Source organism: Salvelinus fontinalis, chromosome 34, assembly GCF_029448725.1.
Source record: "Salvelinus fontinalis isolate EN_2023a chromosome 34, ASM2944872v1, whole genome shotgun sequence".
Classification (NCBI taxonomy): Eukaryota; Metazoa; Chordata; class Actinopteri; order Salmoniformes; family Salmonidae; genus Salvelinus; species Salvelinus fontinalis.
Window position 1 is genome coordinate 13394564 of NC_074698.1, and position 27809 is coordinate 13422372.

At 43.0% G+C, this 27809-nt stretch overlaps 1 protein-coding gene across 4 annotated transcripts in view; it reads left to right on the forward strand.

Moving 5' to 3' along the window:
* The window catches only part of LOC129833177 (histone deacetylase 5-like), an 83592-nt gene that overhangs the window by 28874 nt on the left and 26909 nt on the right, over positions 1 to 27809 (forward strand). For 3 of the 4 annotated variants that reach the window (XM_055897542.1, XM_055897545.1, XM_055897544.1), the window contains exon 3: positions 2789 to 3734. The exons of the other annotated variant lie outside the window; for it this stretch is intronic. In XM_055897542.1, coding sequence (XP_055753517.1) covers positions 3584 to 3734 — 151 coding nt within the window. In that variant the 5' untranslated portion in view covers positions 2789 to 3583. The remainder of the gene's footprint in view (positions 1 to 2788; positions 3735 to 27809) is intronic. 4 annotated transcript variants of the gene reach the window in all.

Consider the following 27809-nt stretch of genomic DNA (forward strand, 5'->3'; position numbering starts at 1 on the left):
ACACTATGCTGACAGACACAGCAAACCTTTTTGCCACAGTTCGCATTGATGTGCCATCCTGGATGAACTGCACTACCTGAGACACTTGTGTGGGTTGTAGACTCCGGCTCATGCTACCACTAGAGTGAGAGCACCGCCAGCATTCAAAAGTGACCAAAACATCAACCAGGAAGCATAGGAACTGAGAAGTGGTCTGTGGTCACCACCTGCAGAATCACTCCTTTTTTGGGGGTGTCTTGCTAATTGCCTATAATTTCCACCTTTTGTATATTCCATTTGCACAACAGCATGTGAAATTTATTGTCAATCAGTGTTGCTTCCTAAGTGGACAGTTTGAGTTACATTGTGTTGTTTAAGTGTTCCCTTTTTTTTTTTTTTTTTTTTTTGTTGAGCAGTGTGTGTGTGTGTGTGTATGTGTGTATATATATATATATATATATATATATATATATATATATATATATATAATTACAATGTTTGCTTTGATTCTATACATTGATGGTACGATTTGAAAATGTTAAGTTGCAACTTTATTTTCATGCACATTTTGTCCTGCTGGTTAGTACTTAGCCTAGCCTGTGTCGTGTCTTTGACTATGCCAGATTAATTGCTATGACATGCTATTCTATAAAATAATTTGTCCGTAATTAATGTTACCTGATTGAACTAATCATGTAAATATTAATTAACTAGAGAGGGACACCACGAAAGAATATTTATAGAGCTGTTATCTTTCAAATAAACTCTTAAAGAGTTAGTAATAGTTTACATCCATAGCAGTCACCTTAATCGTCAGTTTATTCAGTCTCATCTGAAAGTTGTAAATCCTTGATTATCTGCAAGAATCCTGGCTAACAAGTTGAATCATCAATACAAAATTGGGTTTAATTATTTATTTACTAAATACCTAACTAAACACACATACACAATTAAATCACAACTTGATCACAAATTACGTCATACAGAAAAACGTCCCTAGCGGGCGGAATAGATATGACAGCTTGTTACACAAAGGAAAGGGGGGGGCTGGGTTTTAGTGAAAGAGCGGGAGACTGGAACATAGGCGAAGCTGTGTTATCGTAAATACAGTATCTTATGCATTCTAAATTACCGCCCATTTGAAAAAGGAAAATGCAATAAATATTTACTCTGAGCTGCGCTTCAGTAGGTTGGTGGTAGATGGAAGACCGTATCGCCAACCCGAGTCCTCTGTCCTTTGAAGAATGTCTCTGGTGCCTTACTGGATACGTTGGAGTAACGTTGTGTGTAGTAGACGGGATACTCGGACTGTCCTTCCTAACCTGCGTTTGTAGCAGCTGTTGCTAACTCAACGGCTAGGAGATATCACTTCTGTAGTGAATACGAGTTCAAAGTTCATACCATTCACAATTAAAGTCCATGCTGCTGTTGGCTTAGTTCTGTAGTTATTATCTGATCCATTCTGACACCGGATCGTCATCCTAGCGTACCCGGAACAGAAAGTTATATTCTTGTCAATGGCTTTTATAGTGGAGGGAGAGGTGTGTCTGAAAAGTTTAAAACCCATGCCTTTTCACAGGGGCGGGCCACTGTGAGCAGAGAAACTTTTGAAAGCCCAGATCTCTCATTTGGAAGCTAAAATTACATTTAATCTCTTCACAAATAATTTCATATTCAAACATTTGAATTAAACAATTCCATGTGAATCCATGACGTTAAGACTTTCCACAGTAGAGTTTGTCATTCTATCATTGATGAGAATGTGTCAGAGGGCAACCGAACTGACATAATATACCTTAAGTACCACCACATATGTTCAGTTGGTCGGATTACCAGAATATAGTTCATTTCCCCCCACCTTCTGATGTCCCCAGAATCTCCATGTTAACCAAGGGGTTTTCTTATGTCACATCAGTTATATTAATGAGAGAGAAAAAGGGGGAAAGAGGTATTTATGACTGTCATTAACCTACCCCCACTGCCAATGTCATGACACCTGTAAATGTAAGCCTAATGGCTACTCATCCATATGCAGGTATCTCATGAAATAACTTTTTAACATAATCTGGTGTAACAAATTGTACTACACTTGACATCTGTGGACAGATTGCTTCAGAGTCTAACCCACTTTGTGTTGGTGGAATGGTGACCCGAGTGAGCTGCTGATGCAGTTAGCCTCGATAATAATTACTTAGATTTACCCCTAATGTGCAGAAGCATTTGGTGCTAGCAAAGCTTTACTGATCACTTGCAGGATGTGAGCGTTTATCTGACTTTGTCTCTGCCTGCATTAGCCATTTTGCGTGTCTGTCCTCGCACTTCAAGGTTCCAATGGTGGCACTGTACACCCCCCCCCCACCCCCCCTTTCCATCAGCAATCCCCCACCCCCATCTGCACTGGGAACAGCGCTCGATTGGCTCAGTGCTATTTGAATGAACAAGGCCCCCTCCTTTCCCTCTCCTCTCTCTCCCTCCCTGCCTTCTCAAACACCCTCGCTCTCGTCTCTATTTATAGCCCTAGCCCCGCCCCTCCCCTGCCACTCGGCAGCTATTTCCAGCCGCCCTGAGCAGCCCAGTCTGTATACTCAGTACCGCTCCTCTTCTACCTCTGTGATCTGCAACACAGCAGGGGTGGGGGGGGGGGGGGGGGTAGAAGTTACCACAGAAATAAACGAACAAACGGGAAAAAAACAAAAGGAGATTTAGGCTAAGGGACAACCCCTTTTTTTGGAAAGACGCTGCAGATTTTAATTTGTGTACCACTGGTTGAGGTGATGGGTGGTTCTGACTGCTTTCTCCTCTGTGGCAGATGCAGAGTGCAGCAGCGCTGCCTTTGTGCAGAGAACAAGGAGGAGGAGGACACGCTGCAGTAGGAGGAGAGTCTAGGAGGTTAACATTCAATGCCGTCAACAAAAGTCTACCTCCCGAGCACAGTCTACACAACCTCCTAGTGATCTATTTTCAGCTTCTCACTCTCTCCCCCTCTTCTGTATCTCGCTCCTCCTTCTCACTCTCCTCTCGCCATTCGCTGATCTCTCCCGTGGCGCTCTCAGATCTTCGCCGACACCGTGACAGCCAGTCTATTGAGCTGACTGTGTCCACGTCTACTCTGCTTGCGACACAGACGACTGGTGCTTTTTGGATGAGATTCACACTGACTTTTTTTTTGTGTTGCCTGCTATTTATTTTCCCCAGCTTGACAGTTTTTCATGCGTGGTGTTTTGAGAAGGCTACGTAACTCCAAGAGGGCGGTGTGTATTTTAACTTTGCTCCTCTGAGTGGTTCAGTGCTGGTCTACTCGACTGGCCAAACTACTTGTTTTGTTTCTTCTGTAGCCTGTGCTGGGAACAACTCTCACTGTTCACCTGGAGACACTACAGTTCTATTTGAGCCATGGAACTTCAAGGATCTCTCTCCTTCATCAGTTGTTTCATCTCTAGAAGAGGAATTCTGGAGTTTTCTTTAAAGATCTAAGAGGGATTTCGTAGTGTTCACCTTCTCATCTGGCTATAGGTTTTCTCATTTTCTGCAACTGAAACTTGCCTGGATAGTGGTTGTTTTTTTTGTGTTCCCATATGTATTGGAAGGACACCCTTGCACTGGCATGCTTTTAAGGCCCACTGTGCCGGGGCTGTGCGCAATGTTGCAGACCATCTATGAGACCGAGTCCTGCTTCTCCTCAGACGCCGTGTCCAGCAGGGAGCAACCTCTGGAGCTGCTGCCCCAGTCCCAAGTGTCTGCCATGCCCAGTGCTGGTGAGTCATACAGGGGGTTGAGGGCAGGGGAAGGGTGGGTGCATGTCTGAGCACCTGAGAGGATGTCATTTTTTTGTAGGACTGTTGTGGTGGTGTTGTGACTAGAGGTGTAGTGTTTTTGTCTGTCACTCCATGTTATTGTTGAAGCTGCTTTTGAGGGAAGGAATTTTTAAAAGGAATGCATAGAAACCGACTATGGCCACTCAAGTTTTGGATTCAGTCTTTTACAGCTTCTACGTCCTAGTGTGCGCTGAAAGGGGGGATAGATTTACTGCTCACTCGTGCTTAAATCAACAGAGCGGAACGGCTTTAGAGCAGCATGTGGGTGGTTCTCCTTCTCTTGCATATGCTCCCCTTGTTTACCCGACACCTGTTCAAATAAGTGGATGTGCGCATTTCCTTTGGTTTTCTAACCTTCATGAATTGTCCCGCTGGCACTGACCTTGGTACGGTTAATTTGTGAAAAACATGACCTGGTAATGGTGATTTTAGTCATGTTTTAAAGAGCTATTAGAATCTGGGACAGGACCTTTTTGGGGACTTTACCTGGTTTGTGTTTCCCTGTAAAATAGGTCATAGATGGATGGGTAGATAATAGGCTAGGCAAAGGCTGTTTAACTTCTTACGGCTGAGATCCCGTTAACGGGATCGATATGACAACAGCCAGTGAAAGTGCAGGGCGCCAAATTCAAACAAATCTCATAATTAAAATTCCTCGAACATACAAGTATTTTACACCATTTTTAAAGATACACTTGTATCTAATCCCACCACAGTGTCCGATTTCAAAAAGGCTTTACGACGAAAGCACACCATCTGATTATGTTAGGTCAGTACCTAGTCACAGGAAAAAACAGCCATTTTTACAGCCAAAGAGAGGAGTCACAAAAAGCAGAAATATAGATAAAATTAATCACTAACCTTTGATCTTCATCAGATGACACTCATAGGACTTCATTTTACACTACATGTATGTTTTGTTCGATAAAGTTAATATTTATATCCAAAAATCTCAGTTTTTATATTGGGGCGTTATGTTCAGTAATATTTTGCTTCCAAAACATCCAGTGATTTTGCAGAGAGCCACATCAATTTACAGAAATACTCATTATAAATGTTGATAAATTTAAGTGTTATGCATGAAACTTTAGATAAACTTCTCCTTAATGCACCGCTGTGTCAGATTTAAAAAAAAATATTTACCGAAAAGCACACCATGCTATAATTTGAGTACAGTGCTCCGAGACCAAAACATTATAAATATTCACTTTGATCTTCATCAGAATGCACTCCCAGGAATTCCAATTCCACAATAAATGTTTGTTCGATAAAGTCCATTTATGTCCAAATACCTCCTTTTTTGTTTGCACGTTTAGTATACAAATTCACGATGTGCAGGCCAGACAAAGTAAAAAAAAATCCATTAGTTTGTAGAAACATGTCAGACGATGTATAGAATCCATCTGTAGGATGTTTTTAACATAAATCTTCAATGTTTCAACCGGAGAATTCCTTTGTCTTTAGAAAGGAAAAGGAACGCAGCTACCTCTCACGGGCGCACGCCTGAGTGAGCTCATGGCACTCTGCCAGACATCTGGTTGAAACAGCTCTCATTCTCTCCCCGTTCACAGTAGAAGACTCAAACAAGGTTCTAAAGACTGTTGACATCTAGGGGTTGCCTTAGGAAGTGCAATATGACCCCATAGACACTGTATATTGGATAGGCAAAGACTTAAACCTACAAACCTCAGATTTCCCACTTCCTGGTGGGATTTTTTCTCAGGTTTTTGCCTGCCATATGAGTTCCATTATACTCAGACATAATTCAAACAGTTTTAGAAATTTCAGTGTTTTTTATCCAAATCTACTAATACTATGCATATATTAGCAACTGGGCCTGAGTAGCAGGCAGTTTACTCTGGGCACCTTATTCATCCAAGCTACTCAATACTGCCCCCAGCCATAAGAAGTAAAATAAGGTATTTCCTATTACAACAATGAGCATGCATGTTCTATCATGTCAAGGACTATGCTGAAGATTAACTACGCCTCCTGATGTTCTCCCCACTTTACTGCAGCAAAGTATTTCAGGATTTGACATTTAGTGGGTCAGCAATTTGGGGGGATACATTTGACATTTCAGTCATTTAGCTCAGTTAGTGTATTCATCTTAAGATGGCTAGGTTGGACAACCACATATCATATAGTACATTTTTCCTCAATGTAGCTATCAGCAAAGTCGGCGCTAGTAAGGGGGGAAAAAAGTAGTGAGTGAGTTTACAAAATGCACCAAGGCTTTTCTGCTCCCAGACTGTCTTGACACCTTGTACTTTAATTCTGTGAAAAGTTTTAGTAACTTTAGGAGAATTTCCCTTGATGAATTGTGAGGTGCTACTGATGGTGTTTTTGCTCAGGTTTGTAAATGCCAGCCTGTTACAAAAACTGTACCCTGTGAATGGAGGTCTTTGTTGCCCACTGAGACGCAGTAGACAAGCCCTTAACATGTTTATTAAAAAGCTCCACCATCAAGACAACAGGAAATAGAAGCAATGCCAGGTCCTTTGATCGGCTCAACCAGGATCATAAAGTGACGGGGACCTGACCTGCGGCAACAATGGTTACCCTCCACCGGAAGCTTCCTGGCTGCACCTGTTTTAGCAATGTTACCATTGCTCTGTCCAGACATATAGGTTTTATGATGATCCAACCTCACACGATGTCAGTGGTTTCCTTATATGATAAATCTGATAGCCTAATATGGGCTTTGTAAATGTTACTGTTTCTCCAGACATACACTACCGTTCAAAAGTTTGGGGTCGCTTAGAAATTTCCTTTAAAAAAAAAAAGAAGGGCAAAGAAAATTTTCCATTAAAATAACACGAAATAGATCAGAAATACAGTGTAGTTCATGTTGTGAATTTCTATTGTAGCTGGAAACGGTGGAATATTTTTTTTTAATGGAAAATCTACATAGGCATACAGAGGCCCATTATCAGCAACCACTCCTGTGTTCCAATGGCACGTTGTGTTAGCTAATCCAAGTTGATCATTTTAAAAGGCTAATTGATCATTAGAATACCCTTTTGCAATTATGTTAGCACAGCTGAAAACTGTTGTCCTGATTAAAGAAGCTATTAAGCAGACCTTCTTTAGACTAGTTGAGTATCTGCAGCATCAGCATATGTGGGTTTGATTACAGGGTCAAAATGGCCAGAAACAAAACTTTCTTCTGAAACTCATCAGTCTATTCTTGTTCTCAGAAATGAAGGCTATTCCATGTGAGAAATTGCCAAGAAACTGAAGATCTCGTACAACGCTGTGTACTACTCCCTTCACAGAACACCTCAAACTGGCTCTAACCAGAACAGAAAGAGTAGCGGGAGGCCCCGGTGCACAAGGCCCGGGTGAGCAAGAGGACAAGTACATTAGTGTCTAGTTTGAGAAACCGACGCCTCACAAGTCCTCAACTGGCAGCTTCATGAAATAGTACCCGCAAAACACCAGTCTCAACGCCAACAGTGAAGAGGCGACTCCGGGAAGCTGGCCTTCTAGGCAGAGTTGCAAAGAAAAAGCCATATCTCAGACTGGCCAATGAAAAGATTAAGATGGCAAAAGAACACAGACACTGGACAGAGGAAGATTGGAATAAAGTGTTATGGACAGACAAATCTAAGTTTGAGGTGCTCGGATCACAAAGAGGAACATTTGTGAGACGCAGAAAAAATTAAAAGATGCCGAGGAGTACTTGACGCCATCTATCAAGCATGGCGGAGGCAATGTGACGGTCTGGGGGTGGTTTGGTGGTGGTAGTAAAGTGGGAGATTTGTACAGGGTAAAAGGGATCAAGGAAGGCTATCACTCCATTTTGCGACGCCATGCCGTACCCTGTGGACTGCTCTTAATTGGAGCCAATTTCCTCCTACGATAGGACAATGACCCAAAGCACAGCTCCAAACTATGCAATAACTATTTAGGGAAGAAGAAGTCAGCTGGTATTCTGTGCTGGCCACTCCATTATAGTCACCGGATCTCTGTTGTGGGAGCAGCTTGACCGTATGGTACATAAGTGCCCATCAAGTCAATCCAACTTGTGGGAGGTGCTTCAGGAAGCATGTGGTGAAATCTCTTCAGATTACCTCAACAAATGGACAACTAGAATGGCAAAGGTCTGCAAGGCTGTAATTGCTGCAACTGGAGGATTATTTGACGAATGCAAAGTTTGAACACAATTATTATTAATTGTTATTTCAATTTAAAATCCTTTTTTTTTATAACCCTGTCAACTTCTTGACTATATTTCCTATTCATTTTGCAACTAATTTCATGTATGTTTTCATGGAAAACAAGGACATTTCTAAGTGACCCCAAACTTTTGAACTGTTGTGTATGATAATCCAACCGCAAATCACTGACTTTAAGGCTATTGGGCTCCATAACTGGTGCTGACCATTCTAATCGGCTAGAAGTGAATCTATGCCTTTGCTCAATCCATATGCCCTGATGTATTGAGACTAATCTGCCATTTACTCCATGATGTGAACTGTGGTTATATAAGTAGCAGACGTACAACTGTCTACCCTATACCTTTTAATGGCTTGCCTTTGTTTCTGTGCCTGGTGTATTTGTTTGCGTGTGTAAGCTGCATGCAGTAAGCTGTTTTGTCACTGGAGAAAGTGTCTCATCAGGTGGTGTGTGTTGGTTTGACTATCACTGTGGACAACAGATGGCTCTGATTTTAAGCGGGTATTATAGTTTACAGGGAAAGACTTTGTGTGCGACTGACACACAACCAGTGCAGTAGACTCTTGCTGCATATGGCAATTTATTTGTTTTTTGTGTGTCATTTTTACCACCTTTTTCTCCCCAATCTCGTGGTCACGATCTTCTCCCTGCAACTCCTCAACGTGCTCAGGAGAGGCGAAGGTCGAGTCATGCGTCCTCCAAAACATGACCCGCCAAGCCGTGCTTCTTAACACCTGCTCGCATAACCCGGAAGCCAGCTTGCAGGCGCCCGGCCCTCTACAAGGAGTCACTTGAGCGAGAGGAGTCAAGTTAAGTCCCCCCCACCGGCCAAACTGTCCCCTAACCCGGACAATTGTGAGCCGCCCTACGGGACTCCCGGTCACAGCCGGTTGTGGCACAGCCTGGGAACGAACCCCAGGCCTTATTGACGCCTCAACACTGCGATGCAGGGCCTAAGACCGCTACTCCACTTGAGGCCTGGCAATATTTTGTATTAATCAAACCTTGATTTAGATAATGGAAAAGCAGCACTTACTGCTGCAGATCAGAGGGAATCATTTGGGATTAGATGGATTACAGATTTGCAACTGAATGGGTGACTGAATGAATTTGCAGCAACCAGATACCTGGCCCTGTCAAACCTGCCATTCTGTTTCAGACAAATCACACTGACATTCTTCAAAGAAAAAATCAATGATGAGGGAACTCCTTAGTAGGGTGGCAATTACAGCTAGGTGATAAGTGAGCTAAATAAACTAGATTGATTTGTCACTGGCTTGCTCTCCTGAAAATCCTCCTGTAATTATATTACTTACGGAGTTGTCGACATGTTTATGCACACAAACTAGGCTACATGTCCTGTATTATAAGAATAGGCACCAGAAATGTCATTGTGTGTTAGAAGTAAATTTAAGAGATGGTAAGACTTTTTCAATATTTACTGTATTTCAAGTGATTTAACAGTAAACAGTACATTCTTCAGCACAACAATAACTCTTCAAATGTTTGTCACGTGCCGAATGCAACAGGTGTAGACCTTACCGTGAAATGCTTGATTACTTACAAGCCCTTAACCAACAATGCCGTTCAAGAAATGGAGTTCAAATATTTACTAAATAAAAAAAAAATCTAAAATTAACAAATTACATAACAATATCGAGGCTATATACAATGGGGTACCGGTACCGAGTCAATGTGCGGGGGTACAGGTTAGTCGAGGTAATTTGTACATGTAGATAGGGGTCTAGTGTCTATGCATAGTTAATAAGCAGCGAGTAGCAGCAGTGTAAAAACAAAGGGTGGTCAATGTAAATAGTCCGGGTGGCCATTCAGATTTAATTGTTCAGGAGTCTTATGGCTTGGGGGTAGAAGCTGCTAAGGAGCCTTTTGGTCCTAGACTTGGTGCTCCAGTACTGCTTTCTGTGCGGTAGCAGAGAGAACAGTCTATGACTTGGGTGTCTGGAGTCTTCCTCTGACACTGCCTAGTACAGAGATCCTGGATGACAGGAAGCTTGGCCTCAGTGATGTACTGGGTTGTACGCACTACCCTCTAGCACCTTACGGTCAGATGACGAGCAGTTGAGGATCTGGGGATCCATGCCAAATCTTTTCAGTCTCCTGAAGGGGAAAAGGTGTTGTCGTGCCCTCTTCACGAATGTCTTGGTGTGTTTGGACCATGATCGTTCATTGGTGATGTGGACATTAAAGAACTTAACTCTCGACCCGCTCCACTACAGCCCTGTTAATGTGGGCCTGTTCGGCCCTCCTTTTCCTATAGTCCACGATCAGCTCCTTCGTCTTGCTAGACTTAGTGGCTAGACTTGGGAGCAGCATACACTTGGAGATCTGACACTTGGAGATCTGATATAGCTGATATTGGCTTGGAGGTCTAGATCATCATTAGGCTATATCATTGTAACACACCATGTGAAATCACTGGCATGCAAACATGAATCTGTTTCTCCCTCCTGGTCATTTCACGTCAACATGATGACTTTCAGTGATCAGCCTGTGACTTCATTATGTTATCTCCCTCTTCCTGCAGCTGGCTGTCACCACCCTCCACTTTGCCTTGTACATCTGTACAGTGGTCATAGTTCTATTCTCACTGGATGAGGTAGAACATTGATTTGTTCCAGTTTCTTTGAATGATGCTGCGGTGATGTCAACAAGGGATTGATGGGGCTTATATGGGGCCAAGAACAAGGTCGCTAGGCCACAACACACTTTCAGTCATGCCTTTTGACCAATTGGTTTAGTGGCACAAGGTGCCACAGTTATGCCTCAGTCACTAGTCACTACCTTGTAATTGTTCACTGCCCTGGTCCTCCTTTGGCCCATGTGTCACAAAGTGATCACAGTAATCACAAGATGCAAATTATACATAGTTGAAAAACATTCTTCTCAAAAAGACTGTCAATTAATCAGGCTGAGAAGGCAATAGGCTGGTATTGAAACTTGAGTTGAGTTATTGCCAACTCTGACTGTTGCAATCCAGCTATACAGATGGAGCCCTTTTTTAAAGCCCTGCATGTTCTGAGGCTCTGGGCCGGTTGCTACGTCAAAACGGTTTTGGAGTTTGCAACCCTCACTGCAACAGGGACCTGTAATTATGAGCAGGCAAGTGCAGACATATGCGTCGGTACTGTGATCCAACCAGGAATCACTAGGGCCTTTCATGTGGTCCACATCCTTATTGAGATGGAATGTTTGATAGTCCCGTTTACACCGACAACCCCTTTCTGAAACAACCCATGATCCCACCATTAGCCCTCATTCTTCCACACTATGCAGGGAAGGTACTAGGCTTGGCTGGTTCCTTGGATATGATGGTTGGTAGTTTGAATGGTAGCTAATTTAGTAGGTCTAACCTTTTTAGAAGTCCTTGATTTAGTTTCAATTTGCCATGCTCAAATTAGATGTGCCTTGTGATAGGCCTAATTTAAGGGGTTGTCTTAAGAAGGGGTTGTCTTATAAAAAGCCTCTTGTCGTTTAGTCATACTCTGCTTGATTTGTTGTGGTCCTTATTCTGACGGATCCAAAATGGCTTAGTCCATTCAAACCGCATTATGAATCATATGGGGCCTTGGGTAACAGTTATTTATGAATTTTGAATGTTCTGTGTACGTTTTCAGTTTCAAGATGGATGCAAGAGTTATGTGAGGGGTAAAAATGTATGGAGGGACTGACTGCAGAGCAGGCCTGCTGTGTTCTAGCTGCTATAGTCTCCACAAGTAGAGGACCTTTGCTACCCACCAACAGTGATGTGTGGGGGAATATTCACAGTATTATTTGAGTACTAAGTTTTTCTTCCTAGAGGCTGCTAAATTAAGACAAACTTAAATATAGCATTGCCCCCCCCCCGTCCCCCGTCACCACCAGGGCTTGTCAACCCGCAGCACTCCCCCCTCTTATGTTCCAGTGCTATAATGAGCGCCCAGGCATGTCACGCCTGTTTACCAGCCCCGTGCTGTGCTCCCACCCATGTCTGGGATGGTGGAGTTGGTGGTGTGTGTGTGTCTGTACATGCGTGGTGTGTTCCCAGACGATCATCTCTTACCTTACCTACATTGCCACCTGCCCTGCACTCCACGATCAACGGGACATGTCACAGGCACTGTCTTCACCTCAGCTGGCTGTCATGAAGCATTACCTACTGACCAACAGTCTCTAACAACCTTCGCTCTAGATATGCTATGTTGTTGAGCTGACTAGATTATAATTAGACATAACGTAATAAAAAAAGGCTTATTGTGTAACTTATTCCATCTGTCTTGGTCAAATAGAGGTCATATCTGCTGAATCCTTTCTCTTAATCAACTAATTTCTGATTTTTAGATTGTGATAGGCCCGTAACTGATCAGAAATCCTTAAACATCAATAATAGGAATGTACAAACATTTTATCCCATACTAATGCTAAAAATATTGTAACGCTCGTCGTTGGAATGAGAAGAGGAGGACCAATGCGCAGCGTGGTAAGTATCCATTTTAATAAGAATACTAGAACAATGAACAAAAACAATAACCCGACAAACGACCGAAACAGTCCCGTATGGTGATAACAGACACGGGAAACAACCACCCACAAAACACAAAGAAAAACAGGCTACCTAAATATGGCTCCCAATCATAGACAACGACTGACACCTGCCTCTGATTGGGAACCATACTAGGCCAAACACAGAAACAGACAACCTAGACATACAACATAGAATGCCCACCCACATCACACCCTGACCAAACAAAACATAGAAACATACAAAGCAATCTATGGTCAGGGCGTGACAGTCGACTCTTCTTACCTGATATTATTACTGGTAGTAATTAGAGTATAGTTCTATTATGGCAGGGGGGGTATATTTAGAGGCAGGATATTATTGCAGAAAAGCAGTCGTGTGAGTGCAACCGTTCAAAAGTTTGGGGTCACTTAGATATGTCCTTTGTTTTCCATGAAAAGATACATGAAATTAGTTGCAAAATGAATAGGAAAGGCATTGACAAGGTTATAAATAATGATAAAAATAAATAAATAGTGTCCTTCAAACTTTGCTTTCGTCAAATAATCCTCCAGTTGCAGCAATTACAGCCTTGCATACCTTTGCCATTCTAGTTGTCCATTTGTTGAGGTAATCTGAAGAGATTTCACCACATGCTTCCTGAAGCACCTCCCACAAGTTGGATTGACTTGATGGACACTTATGTACCATACGGTCAAGCTGCTCCCACAACAGCTCAATAGGGTTGAGATCCGGTGACTATAATGGAGTGGCCAGCACAGATAGAATACCAGCTGACTTCTTCTTCCCTAAATAGTTATTGCATAGTTTGGAGCTGTGCTTTGGGTCATTGTCCTATCGTAGGAGGAAATTGGCGTCGCAAAATGGAGTGATAGCCTTCCTTGATCCCTTTTACCCTGTACAAATCTCCCACTTTACTACCACCACCAAACCACCCCCAGACCGCCACATTGCCTCCGCCATGCTTGATAGATGGCGTCAAGTACTCCTCGGCATCTTTTAATTTTTTCTGCGTCTCACAAATGTTCCTCTTTGTGATCCGAGTACCTCAAACTTAGATTTGTCTGTCCATAACACTTTATTCCAATCTTCCTCTGTCCAGTGTCTGTGTTCTTTTGCCATCTTAATCTTTTCATTGGCCAGTCTGAGATATGGCTTTTTCTTTGCAACTCTGCCTAGAAGGCCAGCATCCCGGAGTCACCTCTTCACTGTTGGCGTTGAGACTGGTGTTTTGCGGGTACTATTTCATGAAGCTGCCAGTTGAGGACTTGTGAGGCATCGGTTTTTCAAACTAGACACTAATGTACTTGTCCTCTTGCTCACCGGGGCCTTGTGCACCGGGGCCTCCCGCTACTCTTTCTATTCTTGAGACAGTTTGCGCTGTTCTGTGAAGGGAGTAGTACACATCGTTGTACGAGATCTTCAGTTTCTTGACAATTTCTCATTTCTGAGAACAAGAATAGACTGACGAATTTCAGAAGAAAGTTCTATGTTTCTGGCCAGTTTGACCCTGTAATCAAACCCACAAATGTATTTATATTTTTTATTTCACCTTTATTTAACCAGGTAGGCTAGTTGAGAACAAGTTCTCATTTACAACTGCGACCTGGTCAAGATAAAGCAAAGCGGTTCGACACATACAACAACACAGTTACACATGGCATAAACAAAACATACAGTAGAAAGTCTATATACAGTGTGTACAAATGAGGTAAGATAAGGGAGTTAAGGCAATAAATAGGCCATAGTGGTGAAATAATTACAATATAGCAATTAAACACTGGAGTGATAGATGTGCAGAAGATGAATGTGCAAGTAGAGATACTGGGGTGCAAAGGAGCTAGATAAATAAATAAATAAATACAGTATGGGGATGAAGTAGTTGGATGGGCAATTTACAGATGGGCTATGTACAGGTGCAGTGTTATGTGAGCTGCTCTGACAGCTGGTGCTTAAAGTTAGTGAGTGAGATGTCTCAAGCTTCAGTGACTTATTTATTTATTTATTTGGCAGTTTGTTCCAGTTATTGGCAGAAGAGAACTGGAAGGAAAGGCAGCCAAAGGATGAATTGGCTTTGGGGGTGAACAGTGAAATATACCTGCTGTAGTACGTGCTACTGGAGGGTGCTGCTATGGTGACCAGTGATCTGAGATGAGGCGGGGCTTTACCTAGCAGAGACTTGTAGATGACCTGGAGCCAGTGGGTTTGGCGACGAGTATGAGGCGAGGGCCAGCCAACGAGAGCGTACAGGTCGCAGTGGTTCGTAGTATATGGGGCTTTGACAAAACGGATGGCACTGTGATAGACTGCATCAAATTTGTTGAGTAGAGTGTCAGAGGCTATTTTGTAAATGACATCGCTGAAGTCGAGGATTGGTAGGATGGTCAGTTTTACGAGGGTATGTTTGGCAATATGAGTGAAGGATGCTTTGTTGCGAAATAGGAAGCCGATTCTAGATTTAATTTGGGATTGGAGATGCTTAATGGGAGTCTGGAAGGAGGGTTTACAGTCTAACCAGACACCTAGAATATGTGGACCGCTACAAATACCTAAGTCAGAAATGTCCAGAATAGAGGTCGACTGATTTTTGAACACCGATAGTGATTTATTGGGGGACCAAAAAAAGCCGATACCGATTAATCGGCCGTTTAAAAAAAAAAAAAATGTATTTGTAATAATGACAATTACAACAATACTGAATGAACACTTATTTTAACTTAATACATCAATAAAATCAATTTGATTCAAATAAATAATGAAACATGTTCAATTTGGTTTAAATAATGCAAAAACAAAGTGTTGGAGAAGAAAGTAAAAGTGCAATATGTGCCATGTAAGAAAGCTAACGTTTAAGTTCCTTGCTCAGAACATATGAAAGCTGGTGGTTCCTTTTAACATGAGTCTTCAATATTCCCAGGTAAGAAGTTTTAGGTTGTAGTTCTTATAGGAATTATAGGACTATTTCTCTCTCTACGATTTGTATTTCATATACCTTTGACTATTGGATGTTCTTAAAGGCACTTTAGTATTGCCAGTGTAACAGTATAGCTTCCGTCCCTCTCCTTGCTCCTACCTGGGCTCGAACCAGGAAGACATCGACAACAGCCACCCTCGAAGCAGCTTTACCCATGTAGAGCACGGGGAACAACAACTCCAAGTCTCAGAGCGAGTGACGTTTGAAACGCTACTAGCGCGCACCCCGCTAACTAGCTAGCCATTTCACATCGGTTACACGAGCCTAATCTCGGGAGTTGATAGGCTTGAAGTCATAAACAGCGAAGAGCTGCTGGCAAAAGACACGAAAGGGCTGTTTGAATGAATGTTTATGAGCATGCTGGTGCCTACCATTGCTCAGTCAGACTGCTCTATCAAATCATAGACTTAATTATAACATAACACACAGAAATACGAGCCTTAGGTCATTAATATGGTCAAATCTGGAAACTATCATCTCGAAAACAAAACGTTTATTCTTTCAGTGAAATACGGAACCGTTCCGTATTTTATCTAATGGGTGGCATCCATAAGTCTAAATATTCCTGTTACATTGCACAACCTTCAATATTATGTCATAATTACGTAAAATTCTGGCAAATTAGTTCGCAACGAGCCAGGCAGCCCAAACTGTTGCATATACCCTGACTCTGCGTGCAATGAACGCAAGAGAAGTGACACAATTTCACCTGGTTAATATTGCCTGCTAACCTGGATTTCTTTTAGCTAAATATGCAGGTTTAAAAATATACTACTGCGTATTGATTTTAAGAAAAGCATTGATGTTTATGGTTAGGTACACGTTGGAGCAACGACAGTCCTTTTTCGCGAATGCGCACTGCATCGATTATATGCAACACAGGACGCTAGATAAACTAGTAATATCATCAACCATGTGTAGTTAATTAGTAATTAGTGATTATGATTGTTTTTTATAAGATAAGTTTAATGCTAGCTTGCAACTTACCTTGGCTTCTTACTGCATTCGCGTAACAGGCAGGCTCCTCGTGAGGAAGGTGGTTATAGCGTTGGACTAGTTAACTGTAAGGTTGCAACCCCGAGCTGACAAGGTACAAATCTGTCGTTCTGCCCCTGATCAAGGCAGTTAACCCACCGTTCCTAGGCCGTCATTGAAAATAAGAATGTGTTCTTAACTGACTTGCGTAGTTAAATAAAGGTGTAAAAAACAAATCGGCATCTAAAAATACAGATTTCCGATTGTTATGAAAACTTGAAATCTGCCCTAATTAATCGGCCATTCCGATTTAATTGGTCGACCTCTAGTCCAGAATAGTGTTGCTGGGTGGGCGGGCAGGTGCTGGCAACGGTTGGTTGAAGAGCATGCTTTTAGTTTTACTTGCATTTACGAGCAGTTGGAGGCCACGGAAGGAGAATTGTATGGCATTGAAGCTCGTCTTGTTTGTTAACACAGTATCCAAAAGAAGGGCCAGAAGTATACAGAATAGTGTCGTCTGCGTAGAGGTGGATCAAAGAATCACCAGCAGCAAGAGCGACGACATTGATGTATACAGAGAAGAGAGTTAGCCCAAGAATTGAACCCTGTGGCACCCCCATAGAGACTGCCAGAGGGCCGGACAACAGGCCCTCAGATTTGACACACTGAACTCTATCAGAGAAGTAGTTGGTGAACCAGGCGAGGCAATCATTTGCGAAACCAAGGCTATTGAGTCTGCCGATAAGAATGTGGTGATTGACAGAGTCGAAAGCCTTGGCCAGGTCGACGAATACGGCTGCACAGTAATGTCTCTTATCGATGGCGGTTATGATATCGTTTAGAACCTTGAGCGTGGCTGAGGACCTTAGAACGGCAGGGTAGGATAGATGTAGGTCTGTAGCAGTTTGGGTCTAGAGTGTCTCCCCCTTTGAAGAGGGGGATGAACGCGGCAGCTTTCCAATCTTCGGGGATCTCAGACGATACAAAAGAGAGGTTGAACAGGCTAGTGATAGGGGTTGCAACAATTTCGGCAGATCATTTTAGAAAGAGGGTCCAGATTGTCTAGCCTGGTTAATTTGTAGGGGTCCAGATTTTGCAGCTCTTTCAGAACATCAGCTATCTGGATTTAGGTGAAGGAAAAATGGGGGAGGCTTGGGTGAGTTGCTGTGGGGGGTGCAGGGCTAGCTTTGCTAGCATTATTGCAAAAGGGTTTTCTAATGATCAATTAGCCTTTTTAAAATGATAAACTTGGATAACACAACGTGCCATTGGAACACTGGCGTGATGGTTGCTGATAATGGGCCTCTGTACGCCTATGTAGATATTCCATAAAAAATCAGCCGTTTCCATCTACAATAGTCATTTTCAACATCGTCTGCACTGTGTTTCTAATCAATTTGATATTTTAATGGACAAAAAATGAGCTTTTCTTACAAAAGTTTGGGATCACTTAGAAAGGTCCTTGTTTTTGAGTGCGTGAGGTCAGGTGATATTGTACTATAGACCTCTATGGAGCCCTAGATTCCCCAGAGTTGTGTGTGTGTGTGTGTGCATGTGTATAAGCCCAAGAAATGTTTCCCTATGAATTTTGGTTTCCAGACCAAACCTGGATACAACTATTGATGCTCCCCTCATAGCATTCAAAAGCCCTGGACAGGTCGGATACAAGTATGTGCAGTTTTCCCCGACATACCCGGGACGGGAATGCAGGACTACCTCAATAGGAAGTGTCCCATGGGTAGCGTGGAGGGGCAGTGGGTGGGGGGTGGTGCACTGATGCGTTCATCCTGGCTGACACGTGAGACACCCTGGCGGACCCGCTGTCCCCAGACTCTCGTTACCCACACAGAGTCCTCCGCCGCGGTGCCAGGGAACTCCAGTTGGGACTCGATCTGCTCTCCAAATATTGATTCATGCATTTGTGCTGAAACTGTCGCTGAGTGGAACTCCCACTGGGAGGGACCAGGGTCCTCTCAGCACCTTTTGCCTCCTGCATGTGATCCCAAGGACTGTCTTTTTTCATATCTGTTTGAAGGGCAACTGTTTATAAAATGTGTATCCAACAGAGCGAGAATGTTAGGGTGTGTTGTCTGCATCTGTTATTGTGGTGTCGGACAAATTATCTTGGGCGTCCGAGGTTAGTGGTTTGCAGCAATTGACTACATTACAAATCACTGTGGTGACTATTCAAAACCAAATGGTTTGGCATTTATATGGGTACGTTCCATGGGCACCCCAGATGCCAATGAGGGCAGAATGCTTTGAATCCAGCAGGAGGTGGCACACACTTCAACTTCTCTTGGTTCTTGTCGCCAGTACACTGGTATCACGTGTTTCTGTGTGTGAACATGTAACTTGATCCTGCAGCAGACTCCACTGTTGTGGCTGAGAAGCAGAGGCCACAGGGGTTCTATTTTAGCTCCGAGAAAGTCAGACTTCATTAAAGGCTGGCGCTATTTATATCGCTGACAAATAAATTTGTGTGAATCCTGAAGGGGCCCATGATCACTGCTTCGAGCCCAGGGGGATTTGCGAGGGGGATGGTGCCCTCTTTTGAGCCGATGGGCAGCTGAAGGACTTTCTCTGGATCAGGCCACAATACACACCCATTAATATCAAGAAGCCTTCACTGACTATCTTGGCTATGCCCAAGAATTTGTTTTTAAAGTTGAGGTCTATGCTATATGAATAGAATGTTTCTATACAGATGTTTTCCTCCCTTAAGAGACACCAGATTTTTAAAGAAAAGGATGCGCTTCAAAACAAAACAAATTCACTGTTTCAGGGATTTTCTTTGTAAAATGTACCACTGCTAATACGCAGCTGCAGCTTCTGAGGGATCATATTATTTCGAAATAATCACGTGCGTCACTATAAAATGCTGGTCTGTTTTCTTTTTTATTTGGGTATGAGGAGCTCTATTTCAACTGGGATATATTCAAACCGAGCCAAACCCTCCCCTACCGCTAAAAAGCGGTATGAAATGAATTCCGCACCACACATAGAAGTTTACCCAGAAAACAACATTCCTCTCATGCAAGCGTTTGACGTCAATGCCGGAACATTTATAGAACATGTAAACAGTGGCGGACTCTCAGGTCAGTGCTTAGCGATGACATTTCATCGTCTCAATGTTTATTCTTTCCATAATCCCCCCCCCCCCCCTTTTCAAAAGGAAGGCTATCCCATGTGAGTAACAAATCAACCCTTCAAGGATTGTATCCACCACCTTGTGCACCAGAGTGTGTTTGTGTATGCTGCTTCATTTGAATGGGACAGTGTTTGGAGTGTGCTGGAGTAGGGTGCCTTATGTCCAGGGATCAACATTCTGTATGGTTCAGGTAAAACAGAGACAACAACAGGGAGCTGTTTGCTGTAGGAAAACTCTCAGAATGCTCCCAGAATTTTTCTTTCAAATTCCTTAGTCTGGGTGAAGGCCTGAATTTCAGCTAGCCATGTCCCCATCGCGTGACTATCCAGGCAGAAGCACTCTGTAATCCGCTCCAGGCCCAATATGTTCTAACATCCATGCATTACTACATGGCGATCAACAGTTGCATACCAAAGGGAGAACCAAAGGAACAGTCAAGCTACTGGGTAAATGTTAGCTTACATGCAAACCATAGCAATAAGTTATAGACTGTCTCTCCTCCCAAGTGTCTTTTTTGGGCTTCCTCAGAAAAAACTACTAGTTTCTTGTTTTTCCAGAGCAAGGAGCTACCCCTGCAGAAGGCCTGCCAAGGCTTTGGAGGTTCCTAAGGCACATAAATCACACAGGCTATTTACAACCTCCTCTACTATTAGCATCAGGATGAGGCTCCGACCGCTATAGGACTGTTCCAAAGGACGTAAATATAGGCTATCACCCTGCCTGTGCTCTCTCCTCGTCTTTCCCACTTTTTAATCTGGGCACCATTTTTGTCCAAACTGAACAGATCAGGCCAGCTTCTGTTTCGAGCCTCCTTCTCTTTCTCCCCTCTCTCTCTCTTCGCCGTGTGTGGCTAACAAGGAGAGGACGCAGAGCAGATTTGACAGGGCAGCCTACCTCATGTTGCTTTGTGCTATTTCTGGAAAGCAATACTCATGCTTTTTTTCCCTCTGCGTCTTGCTTACTCTCTCTTGTCTTTCCAAAGTGTAGTTGGTGTAGCGTTGCTAAAGAAAATAACCATGACGTAAGCTGCACCCTCTGCAAAACAGACTTAAAAAAAGAGAAGGGAAAGAAAGCTTGTAACAACTCGAATAATAAATGGCTGCACTTCAGACTGTACGTTCCTAGCTGAGTGGAATGATCGATCAGTCGGCATGAGGTGGCACATACGCTTGACTATTGACACAGCCATGTGTTTGACTCATGGACAGAGAGGACACAACAGTGATAAGTATCGTGCTTAGCTATACTAATCCTAATAAAACTCTTTAAGAAAGAAGACCTGTACTTTTTGCAGAATTTTGGAGTGTGTGCAGAGGTTGACCATTTTGTCAAACAAGCAGATTGTACTTTTATTCCAGCACACTGTGTGCCTAGCCATTGTCACCCCCGTTTTTATGGTGTGATAAGCTTCGCCCATGTTTCAGTGCGGTCTGAGAGCCTAATTAATGCACAGTCCGCAGGGTGAGCATGTTTTTATTTTTTTGTTTGTCTTTCAGGTCCCTCCCAGGGCCTCCCACCTTGCTAGTGCCACTCCGCTGGCCACTGAGTCCTGTCTGATAGAATAAAAACCAGTGTACCGGCATGCACTGAGCTCTGTTCGGTGACATTGGTGGCGATGGTTCTGCACCTCAGTTTCTGGATTAAAGAGTGAGTCTCTTGACACAACCACTGACTAGAATGAGGGCAGCCAAGGAGAGTTCCTCAGTCCTCTCACCGACATGCTCTCCGTTCACCCATGATTCTCTCTCAATATAGCATACCAGTCGTACCATCTGGACCTCCTTTACCTTGGAAGCATGGGGAGATAGAGCGACGGGCTATCATAGCTGAAGGGGTGAGGTTTAGTATCTTGGGCAGCTGGTCATTGCAGCACTAGCTTAATGAGACCACAAAGGCAAGATCCCCCACAAGCTTATTACTCTGGTCCTGGCTGGCCTGTTAAATCCATTCTGTGATTAGACAGGGGACTAAGTTTCTGATGTTTATATTTAATCACCATAAAATCCCCAGTACACACACCTTGGAAACCAACAAACCGTTCTAATATCTGTAGGGTTGTAATGATCGGTCCCAATTCAAATGTTTTAAGATACGATTGCATCGGTTTGCGGACCCGAAATCAAACCAAATGTAGCATGCGTCGGTCAGAATGTTTTCCAACGTTACAAATAGCTGATTAAATCTGCTTAAATCTATGGCAAGACTTGAAATGGTTGTTTTGCAATGATCAACAACTAATTTGACAGAGCTGTAATCCCTGCTAAAGGGGATTCTAACGTGAATTGACTCGGGGGTGTGAATAGTTATGTAAATTTAAATTTGCAAACATTTCTAAAAACATGTTTTCACTTTGTCATTATGGGGTATTGTGTGTAGATGGAATACATTTTTCTCACACATTTTGAATTCAGGCTGTAACTTATTTTTTTAATATATGTCAAAGGGTATGAATACTTTCTGAAAGCAGTATCCAGTATCTCTGGTTATACTCACGACCACCGGTCGTTGCACATCAACCTAGCGTTACTGGTGCAGACTACTCCACATACTAGCTAGGTCTATTCCCCATACTAGCTAGGTTCCTTCGGCAGGGCATGCAAACCATCGATATTTGGCTGTGGAGGCATGATCTAATCGTACAGGGCACGTGATCCTTTGAATGTGTTGGGGGTGATGAAACATTGGAGCCACATTTTCAATGAAGCGAAGAGGGCGGCGGGCGTTTTGCACGTGAAGCTTGGCAAAAGTGGGCATGATCTGTTGACAATTGTAATCCAAACCCAACCTTAATTTACTCGTGACGCACTGAGGTTCCAAACTCCGTTTTAGACGACTGATTTTTATGACAAATTGTCCTATTTACACTTTGTAGTCAATTTTCACACTATAATAAATGTTTCTGACTCTGTTTTCAAAGGGATTAGTTGATTTTTAGGGGCAGTCGCTCTTTGTGTTTTCCACATATACAGATATAGCTAGATCAAAGCCTGTACTCTGCAAGGGAATGCCATATTCCCTTTTGTAGCTGCCTCTGCAGCATCCGCATCCAAGACGGAGATAGCAGGGATGGGCTGGAAGCTACAGAGCGAGCAGCAATCAAAAATGTTGAAAAACCCAAAATAGAAGCGTGCGCTTTTAAAAGCGCAGTGTGTTGCTACCCCCCCAGTGCATTATTAATCCAGGGTTATTTATAACCGACATTTTTCGCAGGCAGACTTTGTTCAGTCGCTGCTTGTGTCTAATCTCTGCTGGGAGTGAGAGAGAAAGGGAAGAGCGAGAGATGAGGGTCGGGGGCGCTCTGAAAATGGAGGAGAAGAAGGAACGGATTGCAGGTGTAGGGAGAGTGCCGTTGGCTCCAGCTATAGATGGAAGCAGATCTGGGCTATACTATGGTGCAGCCATTTTGATAGTAAACAAAGGGGTTCCTCGGACAAGTAAATGTACTGTATCAATTGAAAATGTACGTACTTATTGCATGACAAGCCGCAACTTGAATCTAATTGAAGCCTTTTACAAGAAGACCAAAAGACACTTCTTACTTACTGACATGTTTATTGGGGCTACCGAGTGACTGCTTCCCAGTGCTAGAGGCGTCACTACAGACCCTTGTTCGATTCCAGGCCGGATCAAAATCGGCCGTGATTGGGCGGTGCACAATTGGCCCAGCGTTGTTAGGATTTGGCTGGGGTAGGTCGTCATTGTAAATAAGAATTTGGTCTTAACTGACTTGCCTAGTTAAATCAAAATAAAATTGCCAAACACAGCAGGGGTTCCCACTTGAACCCCTGGAGTCTAAAATGCTTGTGCATCCACTTAGCAGCAGCGTGCTCGTCTATTGGCTGAATTTAATGGTTTGCATAATTCATGACGGCAACAAAATTATCTCATTGATACTTTTCTTTGATCCATCCAATCAACGACCAGTCTGACAATCTGAACAGGGGACAGGGGCACCCTGGATGTCAAACTCGTTCCACCCTTATTGTACTCCTGCTTTGCCCTCCTGGCTTGTAGCTCTCCTCTCCTCCGTCCTTGTCTGGCTAGGGCCTAATTAATGTGATAATTTGATTAGGAAGAAAGATTTCCTCTGGCCCTCTCTCCAGAAGACTCACATCCTCCACGTTATTGGAGGAAGAAGGGGCAGAGGAGGCATAATCCATGCTTTTGTGTGACAGCGTTTCGTATAACTAACGGCTTTGAGTGGAGGTTTAAAATGACGCCCAGCTCTGTAAGAGCGGGAGTGGTTGGCATAATTAGGTGACACCAAGCTCGCAGTGAAGTGTGTAAGCTAGAATACTCCCTTGGGAGATGGATCGTTCTGTCTTATTTGGAAAACTTTGGTTGTCGTACATAAAGGCTGTGGCAAACCAGTACAGCCATCTACTGGTCTTCCTCTCCCCAATGATGGCACACAAAATAAAGCATTTAAATAGACCCTTTTATTCAGTCAATTGCACTGCACTGTAAGGCCTCTCATCAGTCGTAAGAGTGTTGAGCATAGTTTCAATATTAGGTCTACTCGTGTTGCCTGTTGGCAAAGGCAGGGATACTGAGTGAATACAGTATGTTTTGATTTTATCACAGACTAGATACAGAGCTGTAGCCAAGTTAAAACATTGAGCTAACCCTAAATCCTGCATACACTCCATCTCCCTCTAACGTGTGTGTGTGTACATACACACACAAACCCACACCCTTTATGCAGACAGCCATCATCATGGGGGGAGAGGCAGGGGGAGTGCTATTTTTAGACTCATTTACAGGCGATTACAGTAATCCATGGAGTAAAATATAATCTGATGAGTACATTTGAGTGCTCTGTTTCCTGGCCCTCCCCCAGGGTATCTACCCTTTCATTGATTAGGCCTAGTTGGCTTCCTTATCCAGAAATCTCCCTCCCACCTCTTCCTCTGTTTCTGCCTTGAAACACCACACAATGCAATACCTTTGTTTATTTTTAACGAGGAGGTACCACCCCACCCCTTGCCTCTATTTTCACCTTGTCAGGTTGCGAACACACTGTAATATGTTTTTTTTTGTACACTTTAAATTCTGAGGTAGCTGTTTCTCCAAGAGCATTCTCCTTGCTTTCTTTAATTGTTGTTTAAGGACTCGCATGGCAAAGAATAGAGCTTAGTTACAGCAAACTTAGAAATGACCATACATCTCTGGTTATATCATAGAATTCTTAGAGGAAAATTGTGATTTTTAATTTAGGATAAGGTGAGCACAAGCAATACTTAAACAATTCCTGGTGGATACTGTTGCGGGATAGTGGGTAGCCTAGTGGTTAGAGCGTCAGACTTGTAACCGAAAGGTTGCATGATCAAATCCCTGAGCTGACAAGGTAAAGATCTGTTGTTCTGCCCCTGAACAAGGCAGTTAACCCACTGTTCCTAGCCGTCATTGAAAATAAGAATTTGTTCTTAACTGATTTGCCTAGTTTAATAAAGGCCAAGGATTTTACAATCAACTTTTTGCCTCATTTAAAAAGAAAGATCCAAATTACTTTTCTTTTTCTTGGCTGTGTTCAAACTGTGTGACTGAACGTCCCATTTCTGACCAAAAATAGACTGTTGGTTCCTCTTATCTTTTTCTTCCCTCCCTTTTTTTGTTTTGTCTGTTTTTTTTCTTTTGAAGTAGACTTCTGAACCAAAGTTGAACCCAGAAGTTTAGCAACTGTCTATCTAGGACAAGGTGGTGGAGTTCTTGGGTGAGAAATTAACGCCTCAAGCATGTAATCGCCTCGATAATCAATTGGGCTAGGAAGAAATGTATTATTCATCTATTGTTAACCATGCAGCACCTCATAGAAAGTGTTGCTGTATCTTTTGCTGCAGAGTTAACGCCACACCTGTTTGGCACATAGCTGATTTGCTATGGGACTGATGGTAGTTCCTTCCTCCTCAGATGCAACTCCCCTGTGAGTTCTCCTGGCGGCTGTTCCCTCGTTTGATAATTTGGGCCGATCATCAAAAAGTATCTTTCCTCAGACTCCCTCTGCTCACTGTCTCGAAACAGAGTGGAGCAGGCATCACCAAATGATTCCTTTTGAATTCACAGCCAGACAGTGTCATTAAAGTATTTTGTGTGCCTACAAATTCAATGAGGATTTGAACACTGCAAAGGAGCCCAATACCTCTGTGCACATTGCACCACTCTGACAACAACCAATCATGTCACACCAATGTTGGTGTAATTGAGCACCTTTGATGGCTTTTACAAGTAATTATTGACATACAGATTTCAGATTTGTAAATTGAATGCAAGGCCTCGACTATCATTTGGCATACCTGGTACATCGCAATAGGCACTCTCCCTTTGGCTCATTCATTCAGTGCCTTCTCCCCTATATTCTTTCTGACTGAGGTGTTTTGGGTGATCGATGTTAAGCTCATTTGGTTGGTTGGCACCCAACAACCAAAGTTTTCCTGGCGACTTAAGAAAGGGACGCAATAATGTCAAATGGCTGACACACACACACAATTGTCTGGAAGGTTAAATTTAGAAGCCGACTGATAAAGGATAGTAATCTTATTTGGAATAAGCCGAAAGCTTCCGCCAGACCTCCAACAGAGATATTGGATCATTACCCTGTTGGTTAACTCTGCACGCTCCAATCAGCTAGCTCTAAGGTGAAAATCCTTCCTAATGCTGTGACATACAAAGTGAATGTACACCGAGTATACCAAACATTAGGAACACCTTCCAAATATTAAGTTGCAAGTATGCTATTCTCTGGTCTACCTCGGAGGCCTAAGCCTCTGTGGACTAAAGTACTAGAGGCAAACTGCTATTGTGATTAACAACTGTTATTCCACTTTACCGTTATCGATATCCATTTTATTTTCCCTGTATTAGCATTCTTGCAATATTAATGGGTAATTGGGGGGGGGGGGGTTACATATCGCAAAATTATTCTTTTTGGACAATATATCGATATTTGTACCTGTGCCAAAACGTTGGTGTTTTTCATCCTATAACTTGTTTTCCATCTTTTTAAAATAGTGATCTAACATGTTTTCAGCACTGCCAGATCAATTTTTTTTGTGTGTGCTCTCTTCTGTCTGCAGCCGATGTATAGGGTGGGCTGCACCAACATGGATTAACTCTTATAATCTTGTTGCATCAAGTTTTTCAACCTAGTTTTAAGATAATCATAGTTACATTTAATCCTTCTTCTAAACTAAGCTTAATTTGGACTTTAAAACAAGATCTAATGTAATATTGTTGTGCCATTGTTTTAAAATAACTGTTAAACTTAGTTTAGGGATTAAATCAAAACTACCAAAGGAGGAGGTTTTAAGTTAATCAAATGTCATTGTATGTGCTTTATTATCAGTGTGATACATTTTTTTTCTCATGTTTGTTTGACTCAACTAGCAGGCTCACTCTTTGACTGTGGCAGGTAGCCTAGCGGTTATGAGCATTGGGCCAGTAACCCGAGTCGACTAGATGAAAAATGTGTCTGTGCCCTTGAGCAAGGCACTTAACACACATTGCTTCTAAGTCGCTCTGGATAAGGACGTCAGCTAAATGACATTTGTGGCCTGCTGGAGGTCATTTTGCAGGGCTCTGGCAGTGCACCTCCTTGCACTAAGGCGGAGGTAGCGGTCCTGCTGCTGGGTTGTTGCCCTCCTACGGCCTCCTCCACGTCTCTTGATGTACTGGCCTGTCTCCTGGTAGCGCCTGCATGCTCTGGACAATACACTGACAGACACAGCAAACCTTTTTGCCACAGTTCGCATTGATGTGCCATCCTGGATGAACTGCACTACCTGAGCCACTTGTGTGGGTTGTAGACTCCGCCTCATGCTACCACTAGAGTGAGAGCACCGCCAGCATTCAAAAGTGACCAAAACATCAGCCAGGAAGCATAGGAACTGGGAAGTGGTCTGTGGTCACCACCTGCAGAATCACTCCTTTTTTGGGGGTGTCTTGCTAATTGCCTATAATTTCCACCTTTTGTCTATTCCATTTGCACAACATCATGTGAAATTTATTGTCAATCAGTGTTGCTTCCTAAGTGGACAGTTTGATTTCACAGAAGTGTGATTGACTTGGAGTTACATTGTGTTGTTTAAGTGTTCCCTTTATTTTTTTGAGCAGTGTATTTATATCAGCCCTCTGATTGCAATTAGGAGCAAAACGTGCCGCTCTGTTTTGGACCAGCTGCAGCAACTAGATCTTTCCTTGCAGCGCTGGACCACAAGA